Source organism: Oncorhynchus mykiss, chromosome 15, assembly GCF_013265735.2.
Source record: "Oncorhynchus mykiss isolate Arlee chromosome 15, USDA_OmykA_1.1, whole genome shotgun sequence".
Classification (NCBI taxonomy): domain Eukaryota; kingdom Metazoa; phylum Chordata; class Actinopteri; order Salmoniformes; family Salmonidae; genus Oncorhynchus; species Oncorhynchus mykiss.
This window is the reverse complement of record NC_048579.1, coordinates 20,692,601-20,714,081: the sequence shown is the minus strand read 5'-3', so window position 1 is coordinate 20,714,081 and position 21,481 is coordinate 20,692,601. Positions and strand designations below refer to the sequence as shown.

Below are 21,481 nucleotides of genomic sequence, written 5' to 3'. Positions count from 1 at the left end.
GTGGAGTGGTCTGCCCATCCATGTTCACATTTGTGTACTCTGACATTGGGGCAGAGGTGTGTGGGGGCTGTGACTGTGTGCGTGTGTGTGTGTGTGCATATGTGTCTGTGCACACAGGTACGGCTCATTCGTAAACCCCCGATCCCGCCAGTGACCCATGCCTGGGCCGGTGTCTTCTGGCGGGCAGGCTTTGATGCAGGCTCCAGTCAGAGTAGAGGATCAGAGACGGGGACAATTGTTCAGGGACCCCCCCAAACCCCCACTCTCACCCCACACTTTGAACCCTATCTAGTTGCCTCCAAGCTGCCTTACAACAAACCCCATCAGGCCAGCAGGACGTGGAAACAAGCCCTGGAGGAAATGGAGCGTGGCGGCCCCTCGGGGAGCGCCACAGGCAGCTCCTTAGGCAGATGGATACAACCACCAACTCCAAACAGTATCCTGCTGAGAGGATACTGCGAAAAGTCTAAACTTTAATAGAAGAAAGGATGTTTTTCCAAGAGATTAGTTTTTGCATGGCTCCTAATACCAACAAATAGAGTTTGAAGTTGAATGGAAGCCCAGGAGCTTTTATGTTTAGACTAGAGCAGATCTTTTATTTTTTTTTTACTTTGAGAAATGTATTTTTCTTTGGCTTTGTTTTGTTATGTGCTGTGGTTCTAGAAGAATTGGGCCCACCATGTGAAGCCCAGAGAGTTTCCCAAGAAACAGGAGTCGAACAAACCTTTAATTATGAACACTGGAGCAATTAGTGAAAGCGGGAAGGCATTGGGATGTGTGAGAGCCCCCCCCCAGGAGCCATCAAATCGGAGATGGAGGCAAGGGAGGATATAATTACATAAACACGATATGAATTCTTCACATGCCTTGGGCTGCGCTTCCTTTTTATTGGTTTAATCATTGGAGGCGTCTTTAGAATATATTTTTTGCATCTGGTCTGTCTGAAAGGGTGCAAAGAAGTCCTATTTAATTGAAGGGCTTGTGCGATAAAAAAAAAAAAAATGTAATCTCGCTTTAGTTCACAGCTATGCAATGTGGGTATGGCAGCTCATTCCTGAATGAATGGCAAATTAGAGAGACTTAACGACAAAGTGGATTGTTGAGTAGATTTACAGTCTGAACTGTTGGCTGGATTCTAACCCAAGCTCTTGTTTTGGGTTGTGTAAAGTTCCAAGTTGTTTTCCATTGTGGCTAACAATAATGCATATTACATGCCTCAGGTCAAGTGTAGTTTATTCACAGTCGAAATGTGACAAACTATGTTCTCTGCACTCCATGTCATGGATTTGTAATCAACATTCTACTTCTACGAAAACATGAGATGTGGGCTATATAGTTTGCAGCTATAATTAGAAACAGGGTTTTAAAACAACATTATCCAAATGGATCCAAACCTCTTTATTCTCCATCAGAGTGGTGGTACTCAAAGAAAACCCCTCTCCCCTGCCGATTTGGGCAACCCTGACTGAACACTACTAAGATAGCTCTCCCCTTAACCCTCATGTTGTCAAACCGTTACTCAGCAGAAACTCGTTGGCTTTGACACTTGTTACATTTGCACACACTGTATATAGATTTTTCTTTTTTCTATTGTGTTATTGACTGTACTTTTGTTTATCCCATGTGTAACTCTGTGTTGTTTTTGTCGCACTGCTTTGCTTTATCTTGACCAGGTCGCAGTTGTAAATGAGAACTTGTTCTCAACTGGCCTTCCTGGTTATATAAATGTGAAATAAAAATATTATTAAAAATACACACAGACCTCCCCAAAGTTGCTTTGAGCTTTCAGAGACCTGTTATCTGGGTCACACAGGTGCTGTTCAGATTTGGTGTTAACCACCACGTTTTGCTACAGCGCCCCCGTGGTTTGGGAGGGGGTAGTGGAGGTGTGTAACTACTAGCTAGCCAGTGCCCTGAGGAGCAGTGCTGTGGGGGAGACAGCATTTGTTTTTCTTTGCGGTTGCGGGCGGTTGAGGGAAAGGACTGGATGCAGCCAGAGGGATTAAATGGAAGGCGACTGCCGGGCTCTCTCCAGGGGATTGGATGGAAAACATTTAGAGTGAGAGACGCCGTTGACCACTGACCACAGAGCCACCCGCCCACCTCTCCCTCAACGCCAGTCTGGTCTTCTTAACACTGCAGACACTCTCTCCTCTGTCCTCTCAGCTCCCTCCCTCTCTTTTTCTTATTTTCTGTGGTTCCTTAACCTTTACTTTTCCTGCATTCAAAAACAGACCTCAATTAATTTAAGTTAATCTTCCTGATTTTGGTTTCTTTTCTTAGTTTCCTTCTCTTTCCCTCCCTCCCTGCATGTCCCATTTAGTTTCCTCAGTCATTCCTCAGTCATTTCCTACTACTAGAGCGTCCATACTGTGTGGGGGCTAATGGCAATAGCACCAGGACACTGAAGCCACATGTTGCGCAGGTGGAAACAAGAGAACAGACAGCAATAATACCTTTCCGAGACCATCCTTCTTTTTCTCTGTCCCTTTCTGTGTGTGTCTCTCTCTCTCTCTCCTTCGGTCGTATCGCCCACCAGGTTTTAGTGAATCATCAGAGACATTCCATTCTCCCGTCTACAGCATACTTTCACAGGTCACCACTGTCTCTAGGGCTGCTCAGTGTACTTTCCCACTGTATGTGTGTGTGCGTGGTGGTGTGTGTTTGTATGTGGATACTAAAGACCTCAGGTGTCCAGTGCAGCAGGATCATTGACATTTATAGTCGCAATTTTTTAAATCAACGGTCCTTTGTAAATGCAGTCATTTGTGTGGGGGTTATGAGTGTGTGTGTGTCTGTGTTGGGGGGGGGGGGGGGTTATACACTCGCACTGGCTTTGTGACCACATTCTGTGGTTGTGCTACAGCATGTGACCACTGTTTCTGTGCTGGAGGTGTGCATCTGGTCAGTCCACCCTAACTCTCCCCTATTGACCCTACACATGTTACTGTATTTCACCTACTGTTAGCAAGACGTTGCTAATGTTCTCTTAATGCTACATCTTCTGGAATACTCTCAGGAGAAGCAACTCAACGTCCCCTTCATGCCTTCTCCCTCTAGAGCCCAGGTCAGTTTAAACAAGATGGAAGTGCTCAACGGACCATCAATTGCATTTCAAGCCTCCATCTTAAACCCATGGGTGCTACGTGAGATTTGGAATACCCTGGCCTCTCCCCTTGAAAGAACTGTCACTAGTGTAAACCTCAGGCTGACCTCTGAGCTGCAATTCTCACTACAACTTGTGTGTGTTTGTGTGCCTGCGTGCCCGGTAATGAACCATTCACTGTCAAGAGGCATCAGAGGCCACGTCAACATTCGGGCTGCTGATGTGAATAAGATCTTGTTGGTTTCCTGTGTGTGTAAAGGTGTCCGCATACTTCCCATCAAAGTCTACGCCCCTCCGTTGATGTTCTTTAAATAATTGTTTGTTGTCATTCAACTAGAGAGTAATTGTCTTTATACAACAGCCCAAAAAATGACTTGAGAAATGCTGCACCAAACAACTTATTAGTATTTAAAAATAAAATTAGGGGGGGGGGGGTGTAGATCAGCTTTAATATTGCAGATAGATTGTAGCTTCCATTCTTTATTTTCTACATACCCCAACTGGAGTAGTGGGGTTATTTTCCACCATAATTTGCAAATAAATTCATTAAAAATCATACTGTGATTTTCTGGATTTTTTTTTCTCATTTTGTCTGTCATAGTTGAAGTGTGCCTATGATGAAAATTACAGGCCTCTCCCATCTTTTTAAGTCGGAGAACTTGCACAATTGGTGGCTTGACTAAATACTTTTTTGCCCCACTGTATGTTATGTCAGAAAAGGCCGTTATAAATTCTTCTGTCCTGGTTAAAAACAAGTTGTCATCCAATAGGCTTTGATTCAATTACTCTGTAAGAGTAATATATATGCTAATTATGTGATGGTCCAACTGCATTCTGAGCCCTATCAAAACTTTTTAAACTTTTGGTACCAGAGAGAATGACATAAAAATGTAATCAAGACAACTAGCTTGATTAAGCCTCCATATATCCACTAGTTCCAATATATCCATGACATTTGTGATTTCCTTAACATCTTAGTTAGATGTAACCAAACATCTTAGTTAGACATAAAATTGCGCGTCTAAGACCTTCCTCAGCAAAAACGTCACAATTAATGACATATTTCTTGAGTTATCTTAGATTAATTCTGACTATTTTGAAGAAGTGGTTATGGCGTCTCAAGCTGAACAAACAGTACTATTGATGCTTTTTTCATGTTTTTCAAGCTACGTTCTTTTAAGGGTGTATGCGAGCACACTCCTTCTATTCGCATAGCTGAGTTCGGCTAGGCGCCAGTGGAAGGCTTAAGTGGGGTCCTGGCCTTGTGAGTCCTGGCTGGCTGCAGATGAGACCTGAGGTGAAGTGAGGTGCATCTTCCTCCACGTCCTCGCGCTCCCCCATCTTCCATGGTGTGTGTGTGTGAGTGAGAGTGCGCGCTAGTCTCTAAGGGGGTAAGCTCTGGTAAACCCCTAAAGCAGTGAGTATCTCTCTGTGTGTCTCCAGGGGGCAGCTCGTCATTGAGCTTTCCTGCTGTCTTACCAGGGGCGGACTGGCCAAGGTTAGTCAGTCAATTGAAGCCTCAGTAGTTGGATGGGAACAGGGGTCCCGCTTCATACTGTCCCTTATTCTCTGTGAGACCCTCCAAAGTGTCTCTCCTCCCTAATTGGGAACACATATGCCAAGATGTACTATGGGTACGGGGGTACCCTTGACCCCTGTTTGAAGAGGGGCGATGCGGGGGGGGGGGGACTCCCTATGTCTCTAGGAGAGAAGCTACTGTCCCACAAGAAAGTCTCTTCATGTAGCCTCCGTACTGAAGTACTGAACCTCCTTATAGTACCTCCCTTGGCCCTCCCCCTCTCTCCACATCCCTGCTCTACCATTTAATTTACTCCTCAGATTTGTTGGGGAGGGCTGGCGTGGCGGAAGTGTGGGCTCTGTGTCTGCACCTCACAAGGGAACGCCGCATGGAAATCCAATCAGAACGGGAGAGCGGGACAGGACACTCCATCCCGACTGGACTTGTACTTATGTGGCGGGAAACACACAGGCAGTGGAGCCAGTCCTGGGAACTACAGCGGTGATTGTGTGTATGATGTGTGTGTGAGACTGAGCATGGTTAGTGGCACGAATGCCATCAGTGTGCAGGGGAGCTCACTGTGGTTCTTGCTTCTCTCTCTCTCTCTCTCTCTGTGCTATTGAACTGTGGGGAAGTCCCCGAGCGAAATGGGAACCAATTCCCTGGGGAACGCATTATTATTGCAACGCATGTTGCAGTTGAAAGAGGGAAGCTCTGTTGGGAGGCAATAGTTGATTTTTGTCATTTGTAGCCTCTGAAGTGGTCATTAGAACACAGACTGAGTTTACAGCCCTGAAATCATGGGTTTTCACTTCAGACGATAACAGGGAATTTATTTTAGGAAGCTGTAAGCCACAGCCCTATTAGTCCATATGCATAAATCACATGTGATGCTTTGAAACCCTTTTATGGTGTACCTCAGTGCTGTGTCTGTGAATGAGATACTGTGTTGACCACTCAACTGCATAGGAATACATGGAACGCCTAAGTAACTAACCGCATTACAGTATAGCAGGCGGAAGTCCGTTTTTACTATTAAAAACATGTTTTACTATCCCTGTGTGGCCTCTTCATGTCAAGCCCTGTTTGTTATGCTAGCTGAGTTACATGTTAACATCCCACAGTCAGTAAATCCCCATAAAGTCAGGGGAATATTTTTAAAATCTAGAAAACTGTAACTGTATATAGTTGGTCAGCTTTTCCTGTCGGTACATCATTTTTTTGTATTTAGCCTCAATTATTTGGACAACTCAAAGTAAGATATGTTTACATACACAGACTTTGCAATATGAAACCCAATACTATGTGTCTATGTTAATGAAGACGGTTAAGATTAATTTGACATTGTATACTAGTGGGTGTGGAGGGATACGAGATGCATCAAAAGTCATCCTGCGTTCAGCTATCTCTCCTGTTCAGTTGAATCCCTAGGTTTGACTGTTGCATGTCTCAGCGAGGTCTAACCAATGATCTGATTTACAGTATGTGCGTGTGGCTCTAACCTGTGTCTCTGCCCTGTGTGTGTTTGATAGTGGAGGACGATAGAGAGCTGTCGCCACACAGACGGCACCACAAGGAGTTCAAGTTCAACCTGTCCCAGATCCCAGAGGGAGAGGCTGTCACCGCCTCCGAGTTCCGCCTCTACAAGGAGTGTGTGAGCCGGACCTTCCGCAATGAGACCCTCCTGCTCAATGTCTACCAAGTGGTACAGGAGCACCCCAACAGGTAACACAGCCACACCGATACCCCCTGCATTCACTCACAGTCCAGGCTTTAGAATATGTCAATCTGGTGAGAATATGATCATATATTCAATCCCTTTTCACAGTCAAATAGCTTGGTGCTTGCTAGTGTTATATGCATGGGTTTATATCAGGGTTATCTTGTTGTCAGTTGTACTGTTTGAAAGTGCTGCAGCGATGAGGTGTTATCCCATATATTTGAGGTATGTGTAAGGGCTGCTGAGTGAAAATCCTCCATAAAACACGGGCAGACCGCTATGGAATCCTCTCTCTAGTCCCCATCTGGTTGTGCTTCCAATTAGCTGTCTAACACTGGGATGACATGAACAATACAATACCAGACCCTAAGACTAAGTGAACACTGAGATATGATGTGAGACTATCCCATTCCCAACCTCCTGCTATGCCGTCCTCCTAGTCAGTCCTGAGCTTGTCCAGATGAGGGGGAAAGTATACTGTATGCAAAGGGAGGACTTAGCTACATGCACTTCTCCAGCCATTGATTACATGTTAGTGTAGCGTAGGCAGCATCCTCTCCCAGCCTGGGAATTGATAGGGTGTTGGTGAATTTAGTCCAGGCTCCTCTCTCTGTCGCTGTGGGAGACAGACTTCCAGCTCTGGTTTTCTGCCATGTATTTTTTGTAGAATGAGGCATGACCACAACGCCTTACCGAAATAGCCTGACTTTAGTAGAGTCCAAAAAAGAGTAGCAAGGCCAAACATTTACATTGTGGCTGCTGGGAGAGACGTCCCACGCAGAGACAACGGCCAATGAGATAGCTGGAGGCTATATACTTTTTTTAAACAGTGACCAATAGGAGACGATGTAAGATTATGCAGTTGTTCATTGAGGCACTTTTCAAAAGCCACAAAAAGTTGCATAATATGTCCCAAAATGCTTGTCCCATGGCTTTGTAAGATGGGGGTCTGTCCTCTGTTTTCCTCCTCATGTGTAGTGATGTAGTTGTATTATTACATTTGCCGTATACGTTTCTGGTCGTCTACAAGTCTACAAGTCCTCAATTCGATTACAGTTGTAAAGACAGTTGCTCTTTTTGCATTTTTGCTGGATTCTTCTTTTCCTCATAGCGTTTCCATGTCTATCATGAGGTACTTGTTTGCCACATTCCTTTATCTTTACAATAGACAGTTTGTGCTCTGCTGCCGACATTTTTATCAAAATGTTTTGATATTTCGGAGATTAAAGGGGCCAATATCTCCAATTACTGTATTATTGTAGGACAAGGTTTTACCTTGAAGCGAATTAAATAGTTTGGTTCGTGGGCTCCCCGAGAAACTCGATTTGTGCTTGCAAATTATAAATACTTGTGTGGCTTGCAGAACACATTTGCTGACAAACAGATTCATTTGCAAGTTGTTAAAGTCTTGGAAGTTATAATTGCTTTGATTATAGCTCCTAATCTTTAATAAGCAGATGGGGTAGTGAAAGCTTGCAAGTAGGGCTGAACAGAGGTGCAACTGCATATCATTGCCAAAATACATTCTCTGAAGTTTCATAAAAAGCCTCAAGATAAGCAAAAAATATAAATCCTTACGTAAGGATTCATTTGCAACAGTAATGTCTCTGGTAGTTGTTGTTAAAGTCATGCAGGCGGTCTACAAACTCTGGGGCTTTCCGCTCCTCCTCCCTTGTTCACAGTTAAAAAGGCTTCTGTTATGACACTCAGCAATAATGATAGGCTGTAGAATTATACTACAGTATTCACTTCATTGGGGTGGTTTGTTTGGCAGTACGCAAGGAATGCGAGGTCTTGCAGATAATGTGTTGATTGCAAAGAATGTGGCCTTAGTCAGTGCAAAAAAGGTCAGGTTAACATGCACTGGTATGTGTTTGTTTCCTTACTAAATAACATTACTACGTAGTTTCATATTCTCTCTCAACAACACCCAATATGTCAGTGCACATTTAGCACGGTGTTCTTGAGAACTGTGACGTAATTATTTTGTTTACAAGTCTTGTCACCAGTCTAAAGCTGAATGTATGTTAGAACAGTACAAGCCGTCTAAACAACAGGCCGATATGGTGCGTTTTTAACTGCATTCATTTGACAGGGCCAGTAAAGGAGATTTATTGGTACCAAAATACACAAAACGTTGACATATGACCTTATTATTCCAGTTCATTTAAGCAGTCAATAAGAAGCTTTACAATAGGGCTTTAGTGCCACGCCCCCTGCTGCTCCCAGATGGACCCCCTGCCAGTCCACAGGCTTTAAAATGGCTGCCTCGATCAGAATGAGTCAGCACTGACCCTCCGGACCCACGCTGTGCCAAACGTGTGAACTACCTGAGGGGGGCATTGGGAATGGCCTCATATGGAAGCCCTCAGAAACACTCTCATTAATGAGCAATAACGAGGGGCTGCCGATGCATGACTGCAGGGGCATTCCCGGAACACCTGGGAGTTTGTGGGGCTTTGATGTGTGGCCTGGGGAACGCCCGGCGGACCTGCGCTGTGTCTTTACAGTAATAGGGATGGGGACAGACCTCTTTTCTCTCCTTCTTCTTCTCTCTCTCTTTCATTGGGTTGTTGTTGTCTTTTGCACCTGAGACCTAGCTACAGTTATACAGTGGGGCAGGGGATGGTGGTGGGGGGATGTTACGAAGTAGAGGAATGTTATACAATGTAAAACAAAAATGTCCTATGTGGCTCAGTTGGTAGAACATGCACACAATACTGTAAGTCGCTTTGGTTAATATAATATTATATATTATTACAAAGTCAAGTCAAGTGTCCCATAGACTCTTGATGTGCAGAAGTTAATGTCAATCAGAAGCATGCCAAAAATGTATTTAACATATTTTATTTAACCAGGAAGGTCCATTGAGGTCAGAAGGCATCTTACTCATGTTTACAGTATAGGAATTAGCTATCCTAGTGTATAGTGCCAAAATCCCTGAATGGAAGCTGTACGAACACATGAAAGTCATACTGACATGATACAGTATCTGTTATGGTAGTGTACCAGTCTTTGATGTACATTTGTATACTTCTCTGAAGATGGGAAAGCTGCTAGCTGCCCCTCAGTCATGGCTCCTTGTTGTGAACCGTGTCCCCAGGGAAGCAGACCTGTTCCTGCTGGAGTCTCGCAGGCTGTGGGCGGCCGAGGAGGGCTGGCTGGAGTTTGACATCACGGCCACCAGTAACCTGTGGGTGATGAGTCCCCACAACAACATGGGCCTCCAGATCAGAGTGGAGACCAGCAGTGGTGAGCACAATGCTAAATTAGAAACATATGCTAACAGCTAGCATTGGAAACATGCTAACTAACTTTAGAATTTTCATCATGAAATGTAAAGAGTAGTGGGCAATAATAGTGTTTTTTTTTATGTGTCACAATGCTGAAATGAAAAGGTTGATATCTTTGCAAATCAAATACATTTATTTGACACAAAACATCCATCAAAGGAAAAATACAGACATTTGTCACAAATATATCAGTAGAGTGTATGATACTCTTCCAGGTAGAGTACGCTCAGTAAACTGTAGCCCATTCAGTATGTCCAAGTGATTGATGGCTGGCCTCTCTGGAAAACAGGGCGGAGCATTAGCTCCAAGGAGGCGGGACTAGTTGGGCGTGACGGAGCGCTGGAGAAGCAGCCCTTCATGGTGGCCTTCTTCAAAGTTAGCGAGGTGCACATCCGCACCGCCCGCTCCACCAACAAGAACCGCAACAAGAACCGCAACCGCCCCACACAGCCCCAGGAAGGAGGCTCCAGGGGCCCAAGCCCAGCAGGTGGGTCCATAGTTTGACTAACTCCCACTTAAACCCTCAAACGATTGTGCTGAGTACCGACACAACCTGTACTGTGCTGGCTTGGATTTATTTTTTCTACATTGTCCTTTCCAGCGTGGTTCCAGCAATTATGGTGGATGCGCTACCAGGCTAGTTCATTACAGCTCAGTAGTGTGACAAGTATATAACAGTGTGAGGAATGGGTATTGCTTTGTTTTACTTGTTCGCTCAATTCAGTATGTGGAAAATTTCTTTCGATTTGTACATATTATTCACTATTGGAACATCAATCATAAAGTCAGCTGGGGACTTTAACAAATCAAATATGAGGAAAATGCTACTGAAATTCTATCAACACATTGCCTGTATTACTCGTGCTTCAAAAACACCATTGTTAATGTCCCTTCTGGGATGGATACAAGGCCCTTCCCCGTCCCCCTTCAGCAAATCAGATCACGACTCCATTCTGCTCCTCCCTTCCCATAGGCAGAAACTCAAACAGCAAGCACCCGTGCTAAGGTCAATTCAACAATGGTCTGACCATGCTTCAAGATTGTTTTGTTCACGCGGACAGGGATATGTTCCGGGTTGCCTCTGAGAATAACATTGAAGTACAGTTGAAGTCGGAAGTTTACATACACTTAGGTTGGAGTCATTAAAACAAATTTTTCAACCACTCCACAAATTTCTTGTTAACAAACTATAGTTTGTTATGACACTACTTTGTGCATGACACAAGTAATTTTTCCAACAATTGTTTACAGACAGATTATTTCACTTATAATTCACTGTATCACAATTCCAGTGGGTCAGAAGTTTACATACACTAAGTTGACTGTGCCTTTAAACAGCTTGGAAAATTCCAGAAAATGATGTCATGGCTTTAGAAGCTTCTGATAGGCTAATTGACATAATTTGAGTCAATTGGAGGTGTACCTGTGGATATATTTCAAGGCCTACCTTGACATCATGTGAAAACCAAAATAAATCAGCCAAGACCTCAGAAAAAATGTAGACCTCCACAAGTCTGGTTCATCCTCCAAACGCCTGAAGGTACCACGCTCATCTGTACAAACAATAGTACGCAAGTATAAACACCATGGGACCACGCAGCTGTCATACCGCTCAGGAAGGTGACACATTCTGTCTCCTAGAGATCAATGTACTTTGGTGCGAAAAGTGCAAATCAGTCTCAGAACAACAGCAAAAGACAGTGTGAAGATGCTGGAGGAAACAGGTACAAATGTATCTATATCCACAGAAAAACAAGTCCTATATCGACATAACCTGAAAGGCCGCTCAGCAAGGAAGAAGCCACTGTTCCAAAACCGAGATAAAAAAGCCAGACTACGGTTTGCAACTGCACATGGGGACAAAGATCGTACTTTTTGGAGAAATGTCCTCTCGTCTGATGAAACAAAATGAGAACTGTTTGGCCATAATGACCATTGTTATGCTTGGAGGAAAAAGGGGGAGGCTTGCAAGCCGAAGAACACCATCCCAACTGTGAAGCATGGGAGTGGCAGCATCATGTTGTGGGGGTGCTTTGCTGCAGGAGGGACTGGTGCACTTCACAAAATAGAGTGGCATCATGAGGCAGGAAAATGATGTGGATATATTGAAGCAACATCTCAGGACATCAGTTATAGCTTGGTCGCAAATTAGTCTTCCAAATGGACAATGACCCAAAGCATACTTCCAAAGTTGTGGCAAAATTGCTTAAGGACAACAACGTCATGGTATTGGAGTGACCATCACAAAGCCCTGACCTCAATCCCATAGAACATTTGTGGGCAGAACTGAAAAGGCGTGTGCGAGCAAGGCCTAGAAACCTGACACCAGCTCTGTCAGGAGGAATGGGCAAAAATTCACCCAACTTATTGTGGGAAGCTTGTGGAAGGCTACCCGATACATTTGACCCAAGTTAAACAATTTAAAGTCAATGCTACCAAATACTAATTGAGTGCATGTAAACTTCTGACCCACTGGGAATGTGATGAAATAAATAAAAGCTGAAATAAATCATTCTCTCTACTATTATTCTGACATGTCACATTCTTAAATAAAGTGGTGATCTTAACTGACCTAATGTGACACTTTTTACTTGGATTAAATATCAGGAATTGTGAAAAACTGAGTTTAAATGTATTTGGCTAAGGTGTATGTAAACTTCCGACTTCAACTGTATACACTGACACGGTGACTGAGTTCATCAGGAAGTGAATAGGTAATATTGTTCCCACTGTGACTTTTAAAACCTACCCAAACCAAAAACCGTGGATAGATGGCAGCATTCGTGCAAAACTGAAAGTGCAAACCACCGCATTTAACCACGGCAAGTTGACTGGGAATATGGTTGAATACAGTGCAGTTATGCACTCCATAAGGCAATCAAACAGGGAAAACGTCAGCACAGAGACAAAGTGGGGTCGCAGTCCCAAGCTGTGTCCTCAAAGCATGTGCAGACCAGCTGGCTGGAGTGTTTACGGACATATTAAATCTCTCCCTATCCCAGTCTGCTGTCTCCACTTGCTTCAAGATGTCCACCATTGTTCCTGTACCCAAGAATGGAAAGGCAACTGAACTAAATGACTATCACCCCGTTGCACTCACTTCAGTTATCATGAAGTGCTTTAAGAGGCTAGTTAAAGATCATATCACCTTACCTGACACCCTAGACCCACTTCAATTTGCATACAACTCCAATAGATCCACAGACGATGCAATCGCCTTCGCAACTGCGCACTGCCCTATCCCATCTGGACAAGAGGAATACCTATATAAGAATGCTATTCATTGACTACAGCTCAGCATTCAACACCATAGTACCCTCCAAGATCATTATCTAACATGGGGCCCTCTGTCAGAACCCCGCACAGTGAAACTGGGTCCTGGACTTCCTGAAGGGCCGTCCCCAGGTGGTGAAGGTAGGAAACAACACCTCAACTATGCTGATCCTCAACACAGGGGCCCCACAAGGGTGCGTACTCATCCCCCTCCTGTACTCCCTGTTCACCTATGACTGCGTGGCCAGGCACGCCTCCAACTCAATCATCAAGTTTGCAGACAACACAACAGTAGTAGACCTGATTACCAACAATGACGAGACAGCCTACAGGAAGGAGGCGAGGGCCCTGACGGAGTCTACAAAACGAAGGAGCTGATTGTGGACTTCTTGGATACAACAGAGGGAGCATGGCCCCATCCACATTGACGGGGCTGCAGTGGAGGAGATGAAAAGCTTCAAGTTCCTCGGCGTACACACCACTGACAATCTAAAATGCTCCACCCACACAGACCGTTTGATGAGTAAGTCACAACAGCGCCTCTTCAACCTCAGGAGGATGAAGAAATTTGGCTTGGCCCCTAAGACGCTCACAAACTTTTACTGATGCACCATTGAGAGCATCCTGTTGGGCTGGATCTCCGTCTGGTACGGAAACTGCACAGCCCGCAACCGCAGGGCTCTCCAGAGGGTGGTTCGGTCTGCCCAACGCATCACCGTGGGCACACTGCCTGCCCTCCAGGACACCTATGGCACCCGATGTCACAGGAAGGCCAAACAGATCATCGACCACCCGAGCCACGGCCTGTTCACCCGCTATCATCCAGAAGGTGCGGTCAGTACAGGTGCATCAAAGCTGCTATCTCAAGGCCATTAGACTGTTAAATAGCTGTCACTAGCCTGCTACCGCACCGTTGCTCAACCCTACACCTTAGAGACTGCTGCCCTATGTACATAGACATGGAATCGCTGGTCACTTTAATAATGGAACACTGGTCACTTTAATAATGTTTACATACTAATTTCATGTGTCTATACTGTATTTTAGTCAAGGCAATCCTATTAAACTATTGCCGTATATATTATATTCTACAGATATACTAAATATTCTATCCACATGTCTATAATGTCTATACATCCCATCATCCCTTCCTCATTTTGCTACTTTACAGTCTTATTCTAAAATTGATTAAATAAATGTTTTTCCTCCACAATATACACACAATACCCCATAATGTCAAAGCGAAAACAGATTTTTAGATTTTTTGGGCAAATTTATTACAAATATAAAACAGAAATACCTTATTTACAAACTAAGTATTCAAACCCTTTGCTTTGAGACTCGAAATTGAGCTCAGGTGCATCCTGCTTCCAATGTGATCATCCTTGAGATGTTTCTACAACTTGATTGGAGTCCACCTGTTGTAAATTACATTGATTGGATATGATTTGGAAAGGCACACACCTGTCTATATAAGGTCCCACAGTTGACAGTGCATGTCAGAGTAAAAACAAAGCCATGAGGTTGATGGAATTGTCCGTAGAGCTCCGAGACAGGATTGTGTCGAGGCACAGATCTAGGGAAGGGTACCAAAACATTTTGGCAGCATTGAATGTTCCCATGAACACAGTGGCCTCCATCATTCTTAAATGGAAGAATTTTGGAACGACCAAGACTCTTCCTAGAGCTGGCCGCCCAGCCAAACTGAGCGATCGGGGGAGAAGGGCCTTGGTCAGGGAGGTGACCAAGAACCTGATGGTCACTCTGACAGAGCTCCAGTGTTCCTCTTTGGAGATGGGAGACACTTCTGGAACAGGGGTGGGCAACTCCAGTCCTCGAAGGTCTGATTTGTGTCAGACTTTGTCTCCTTCCCTAGAAAAAACAGCTGATTAATCAAATTGCATTCTAAACTGAAGATCATGATCAGGTGATTATTGGAGTCAGGTGTGTTAGCTGGTGCTGGGGCAAAACGTTGTCACCAATCAGGCCTTCGAGGACTGGAAATGCCCACCCCTGTTCTAGAAGGACAACCATCTCTGCAGCACTCCACCAGTCAGGCTTTTATGGTAGAGTGGCCAGTCCGAAGCCCCTCCTCAGTAAAAAGCATATAAGAGCCCACTTGGAGTTTGCCAAAAGGCACCTAAAGAACTCTGACCATGAGAAACAAGATTCTCTGGTTTGATGAAACCAAGATTGAACTCTTTGGCCTGAATGCCAAGCGTCACATCTGGAGGAAACCTGGCACCATCCCTATGGTGAAGCATGGGGGTAGCAGCATCATGCTGTGTGGATGTTTTTCAGCGGCAGGGACTGGGAGACTAGTCAGGATCGAGGGAAAGATGAACGGAGTACAGAGAGATCCTGCAACAGAGTGCTCAGGACCTCAGACTGGGGCGATGGTTAATCTTCCAACAGGACAACGACCCTAAGTACACAGCCAGCACAACGGACAAGTCTCTGAATGTCCTTGAGCGGCCCAGCCAGAGACCGGACTTGAACCCGATCTAACATCTCTGGAGAGACCTGAAATAGCTGTGCAACGACGCTGTCCATCCAACCTGAGCTTGAGAGGATCTGCAGAGAAAAATGGGAGAAACTCCTTAAATACAGGTGTGCCAAGCTTGTAGCGTCATACCCACGAAGACTCGAGGCTGTAATTGCTGCCAATGGTGCTTCAACAAAGTACTAAAAATAAAATGTTGTACATTTTATAATAAGGCTGTAACGTAACAAAATGTGGAAAAAGTCAAGGGGTCTGAATACTTTCCCGAATGCACTATAATTGTACTCCTGATTCTGACATTGCTCGTCCTAATATTTATATATTTCGTAATTCCATTATTTTACTTTTAGATCTGTGTGTACTGTTATTGTTGTGAATTGTTAAATATTATTGCTAGAGCTCGGAACACAAGCATTTCACTACACCCGCAATAACATCGGCTAAATATGTGTATGCGACCAAAACAATGACATTTTATTTGAATCAAACCCAACTGCACCTTACAATTATCCCACAACATCACACCTCACACTCACACAAAGCACAAGACAATATCCAAACATCTGCAAGCCGAGCAGGGAAGCTCTCAAAGCACCGGATTTCAGTGTAATTGACGGGGACATCGGAAAAAATAGAGTCCGAGAGATGGAAACTATCCCTAGATGCATGACCTCATCATTTGAGAGTGCACTTTACAGTACCTGCCCTCTGCCCCCTCTTCATACTTAGCGGCTGATGTTATGAACAGGTATGCAGGCAAATTAAATTAGGCTCTAATCCGGCTACTCATCAGCGATCATCCCCTGGCTCCGTCATAACACTAGCATAACGTTAGCCTTTGCTGAACATAAAGCTGGCCCTGTGAGGGGGGATGCCAGTGCTTTTACAGCAGGAAGAGCTGTGGTTCAGAGGGCTTGTGACTAATATCTGCCTGATCCCAGCGCTAATTTGACAGATGAGGCCCAGGCTAATACTAAGCCCTTATGGCTAGGGTCACGGGGTCAGCTACTCAGCTTCGTAACCGTCAACGTTACAATAGTAGCTCAAGTGATTTTCCTCACCACCTCAGTTTCACATCATCTGTTTTGATGGCGATACCATCCAAAGGTTAGAGGTGTTGTTGGATGATGTTTATTGGAGTTCTACAGTTTTTTTTTTCCTTTTCTGGAACACATCATAGTTCATCTTTATTTAACCAGGATAGTCCACTAAACAGTTCTCATTGTTATCATGGGAGTCTGAAGTTATTAGTTTGTGGTTCCATCTCTGTAATTCATCACACCAATCATTCTGGAAAGAATCTGCCATATCTGCTTTGCTGTAGAGTCTAGAGTTCTAGACATTACATTATGGCCATGCTATTCTCAGTAGTGCGGTGTCCATCAGATAAAAACCCTCAGAACAAAGCAGGACAGAGGAAAACGGAACAGAACAGGCTCCCAGAACGGAACAGAACAGGCTCCCAGAACGGAACAGGCTCCCAGAACAGAACAGAACAGGCTCCCAGACCAGTCTGCTGGTGCTCAAGCTAATGAGGACAATCTGTTGAACCAACGTGTCCTGAAGGATTGGACTTTATGTAACCCAAAACATCAATCCCTCGGCCTCGCCACTTGGGATGTCTGGAGCGTAAATATTTAGATCCCGCGCAGGAAGTTGCGAGTCCCTTGCAACAGCAAGTGGCGATGATCAGGCAGACTAGTGAGGCATATGGTTCCAATACCGCATCACTCACTCACTTCACAGGCTCTGAGGAAGAGAGGAAGGATGGATGGATAAAGGGAGCATCCTTCTTCTGTGCTGCTCTGAGGGAGAAACAAATAGGGACAGTGCCTCATTGTTTAGCATCTGATGGGACCACCATCGCCCCCTTTACAGTTTCCGATTCATATTAACAAATCAATGTAGCTACACACCAGAATAATAGTATGCTTAATGCTTAAGAACACAACAGCCAAGTCATGAGCTCTGTTCCAACATCCACACTAGCGTGCCACTTAAATTACATGCCCAATATATTGCTTCATTCTAAGTGGTATGCTAGCATGGATATTGGCAAATAGCCATGGGCTCATCATGTAGGTGTCTTGGTGTTAGTTAGCCTACGATAACACAAGCAGAAAACCCTATCCGACAAATGAAATCACACCTACATACTGAGTTCCTTTGAGAGGGGAAGTTTGTACAGTAACTGTACGCTTGGAAATAAAAGAGAGAGAGAGAGAGAAAAAAATAACAGTACGACACCTTTAAAGGTAATTTGGGGTTTGGGGCGGTAATGGAAGCCGGGCTTGGCCCTTTAACGACCATCCAGGAGGAGTATCACTGCAGCCTAGCCGGTCGTGGCCCCAGACCTGTCCCAGACCTGTCATTACCCAGGCCAGTCATTAGCCGCTCGCTAAAAGACTGACCAAGTTAACAGTATTGCTTAAAGAATTCTAATAACACGGCGCTGTCCAGCTGTGTGTTTTCATCTCTGCCTCTCATCCTCCAGTCTCCCTTTGTTTACTGTTGGTGTAATTAGACATTGGCGAGCTCTGCAGAGGGTTTAATAACCTCCCTGATGAAAGACAGGAAGAAAGATAAACTTCAGTGGAAGAGGGAGGGAGGGAGGGAGAAAAAACCCGGCATGGACACAGACAGACAACAGTCACATTTTCTTTTAAGTCTTCATGGGAGTTTGAAGAAGCTATCCCGTTCTCTCTCTCTCTCTCTTTAGGAAAACCCTGTTCTTTTGGGAACGCCACGGCCTATTAGCCCATCGTTCCATCACCGCCTCTCGACAGGCACAGCTTGTGTAATTGCTACTGTAAAAAGGGGCCGTTTTGAAAATTGCCTCTTTTTTTTTATTATTTTTTTTAGAAAGTTTCGGGAATAAACCATGGAATTACTGTGTTCAGTCCTGGAGATTGAGGCTTTTGGTGGAAGGAACCCATTTAATGTTGTATATGCGTCACTCCCCCCCGGCAACAGTGTAGTGATCATTTTGTAATTGGCTCCATTGACTTCTATATTTTTGGAATGACAAGGGATAAATGTTATTTATTGACTTTTCCCTTGTCAGCACCTTTAGCTCCACTGTTTTAAGGCCCTTTTGAAATGTCGTCTATGGTAATAAGGAAGCCAGGTTTTTCAGGTTAGAAGCGTATTAAAGCCCCTTGGGATCCATGCTCAGCGGTAACTGTGGTGGATTTACATTTTACAGGCAGGAAGGGGAGAGGTGGTTTATGGGTACCAAAACTCTGGCCTTTACACTCACTCAATGAAAGTCAACAGTAAATATCAGCTTGACTGTAAATACGGATGGTTATAAAGACAGAGAGGTGCAAGGAAACAAGGTGTATGTGTATTCCTGTCTGTTAGAGTGTGTCTGTGTGTGTGCCTGCATGCACGTATACACATACACAAAGTATGTTTCAGAGCATGGTGTATTTATTTACTTTATTGTGTGTATTCAACCTTCAGAAGAACTTTTCCACCTGGTCACCCAAGTCCTCTGTTCCCCTTAGTCCTTTCAGACATTGTCCTGTTACATGTCAAACTGTACCAGGGTGCTTGTTAAAGCAGCTGCCCAGGGCAGGGGGGGGGGGTTCAGTGACATGGTCCCGTGACACGGTCCCCACCCTGTGATTTGGCTGGGAGCTGAATGTCTGGGCCGTAAAACAGGGCCATCGGGGCCTGTGTGTGTGGAGGCAGGTAGCTAGGTCACACCATGCCATGTGAGAGGAACACTAGCCCCAGGGGACAGGGGTTAAGTACCCTTTCGAAACCGGCTCCAGGACCTCAGTGAGAGGCAGATTTATCTCTATAAATATTTACCTTGCAGAGGCACAGCCGAGGTGGCGGGGAACCCAGACTGGCCCGGGGGCTGACGGGCTAGGCAGGCAGGCTGACCCAGAGGCTATGGCCGCCCTGCACTGCATTAGGACAGATACTGTAGCTACACCCCTCCTCTATCGCCCCCATAGCTACACAAACCATCAATAGACACCCAGCGAACACGCACACGCACGCACGCATGCACACACACACACAGGAAAGAACACGGGAAACACCTGAGTGTCTCTGACGGTAACAGCCAGGATGACCTCTCAACCCTGACCTTATGACCAGATGCCACATTTTCTGTTTTCCAACCTCGGCGTGAGTTAACCCCCGAGTCAGGTGACTGCTGCACTTATGTTGAAGTGTTTCCTGTTCCAATGGGAAGCGAGTGGCGGGTATTTTTAATTACCGTGTTTCAGGGCAACTCTCGCGCTCGCCTTGGGTCGTCATTGGGAGCAAGCACACTTGTCTGGGCTTGTTATGTTTATGTGAATTTAATCTAATTAGTAATTACATCATGTCATTACAGTTATGAATCCACATTTTTTTTAATTTTTTTTTTTACATTTTTTGAATTTCATCCTTTTTTCTCCCCAATTTCGTGGTATCCAATTGTTTAGTAGCTACTATCTTGTCTCATCTCTACAACTCCCGTATGGGCTCGGGAGAGACGAAGGTTGAAAGTCATGCGTCCTCCGATACACAACCCAACCAAGCCGCACTGCTTCTTAACACAGCGCGCATCCAACCCTTTAGCCAGCCGCACCAATGTGTTGGAGGAAACACCGTGCACCTGGCAACCTTGGTTAGCGTGCACTGCGCCCGGCCCGCCACAGGAGTCGCTGGTGCGCAATGAGACAAGGATATCCCTATCGGCCAAGCCCTCCCTAACTCGGATGACGCTAGGCCAATTGTGCGTCGCCCCACGGACCTCCCGGTCGCGGCCGGTTGCGACAGAGCCTGGGCGCAAACCCAGAATCTCTGGTGGCACAGCTGGCACTGCAGTACAGCGCCCTTAACCACTGCGCCACCCGGGAGGCCTATGAATCCAAATTATGGCTCTCTAATAACGGCGGCTGAGTGGGTCGGCTGAAAACAAAACAAATAAAAGCGTTCATTTTGGCGGCCTGGTAGGAGCCTGCACTGTGTAGATTACTCGCTTGCATTGATAAATCGGAGACTGGAGCCACTTGGTCATAACACAGTACAGTAAGGGCCATGAGTTAGTTCAACTCACCACTCCACACCCAGCTAACTAAATAAACTGGTTTAATGACTGGGTCCCGGTCTCCAGGAGGGAACAGACAGGGCATGAGGGGGTCTGTGAGTGACTCGTCCCTGTCCCCCATTATTTTGACAAACACACGAACAAAGAGATGGTCCTCTCTGCCACCCCTGATGCCCACCTGGGCCCCAGACTGTATGGCATATAGCCTGGCATGGTTTGCCCACTGTTGGCTTTAAGGGAGCTCCTACAGCAGGAAGTAATGCCACTCTGTGCCGATATCATAGCTCTCCTCACACTCTCTCTGTTTAGTAGGAGAGGGGGACGAACGCAACAACAAAAAATCAGCAGGTGGACTCTCAACGTCGTCAGTGGAAAGTCTGAGTCACCCGTTTTGACTTCAGAACGCCGGCCAGTGCCAGCAATGACCTTCCCCTCTGAAACACCATACCTGTGGTTGACACCCGCTGAGTCGCTAACTCTGTGACTCTGCGGCTGGTTGGGACGAGAGGGAGATAATTCAAACAAACTGCGGAGAGAGGAGGGCAGTTATAAACATGTTTGTCATCGGCGTCCGACCCAATGCGCCCAAAAGCCGACCAATTCAATTTGGCAAGCTTTCAAATGAATTTATCTTCAAGTGAATGTGAGGCACATAAAATAACCCATTACACAAATGAACCCATGTTACTGTGAACTGGTGTAACACCCATACGTGTCATACTACCCAATACGATATATGACAGCGGAGGCATATGATTCAACCCTGACTTCTAGTTCTTTCTTCCCATTTAGAATACAACAGCAGTGACCAGAAGACAGCCTGTAGGAGACATGAGCTCTACGTCAGCTTCCGGGAGCTGGGCTGGCAGGTAAGGATCAAATACCCCCCCCCCCCCCCCCAGTGACACACTGGTGGACTACATTACCCACAATGTCCCATTTGTTCAGAGTAAAGAGAGTTCAAAACGATACAGACATGAGTCAAACATCACAGGTCAAAGAGAAGGTCATTGA

General features: G+C 45.3%; 1 protein-coding gene across 1 annotated transcript in view; it reads left to right on the top strand.

Annotated features, from left to right (window-relative positions):
• The window catches only part of bmp6 (bone morphogenetic protein 6), a 34,053-nt gene that overhangs the window by 10,842 nt on the left and 1,730 nt on the right, over nt 1–21,481 (top strand). Inside the window, exons 2-5 of the mRNA XM_021562656.2 lie at nt 6,158–6,350; nt 9,449–9,597; nt 9,928–10,125; nt 21,260–21,336. Coding sequence (XP_021418331.2) covers nt 6,158–6,350; nt 9,449–9,597; nt 9,928–10,125; nt 21,260–21,336 — 617 coding nt within the window. The remainder of the gene's footprint in view (nt 1–6,157; nt 6,351–9,448; nt 9,598–9,927; nt 10,126–21,259; nt 21,337–21,481) is intronic.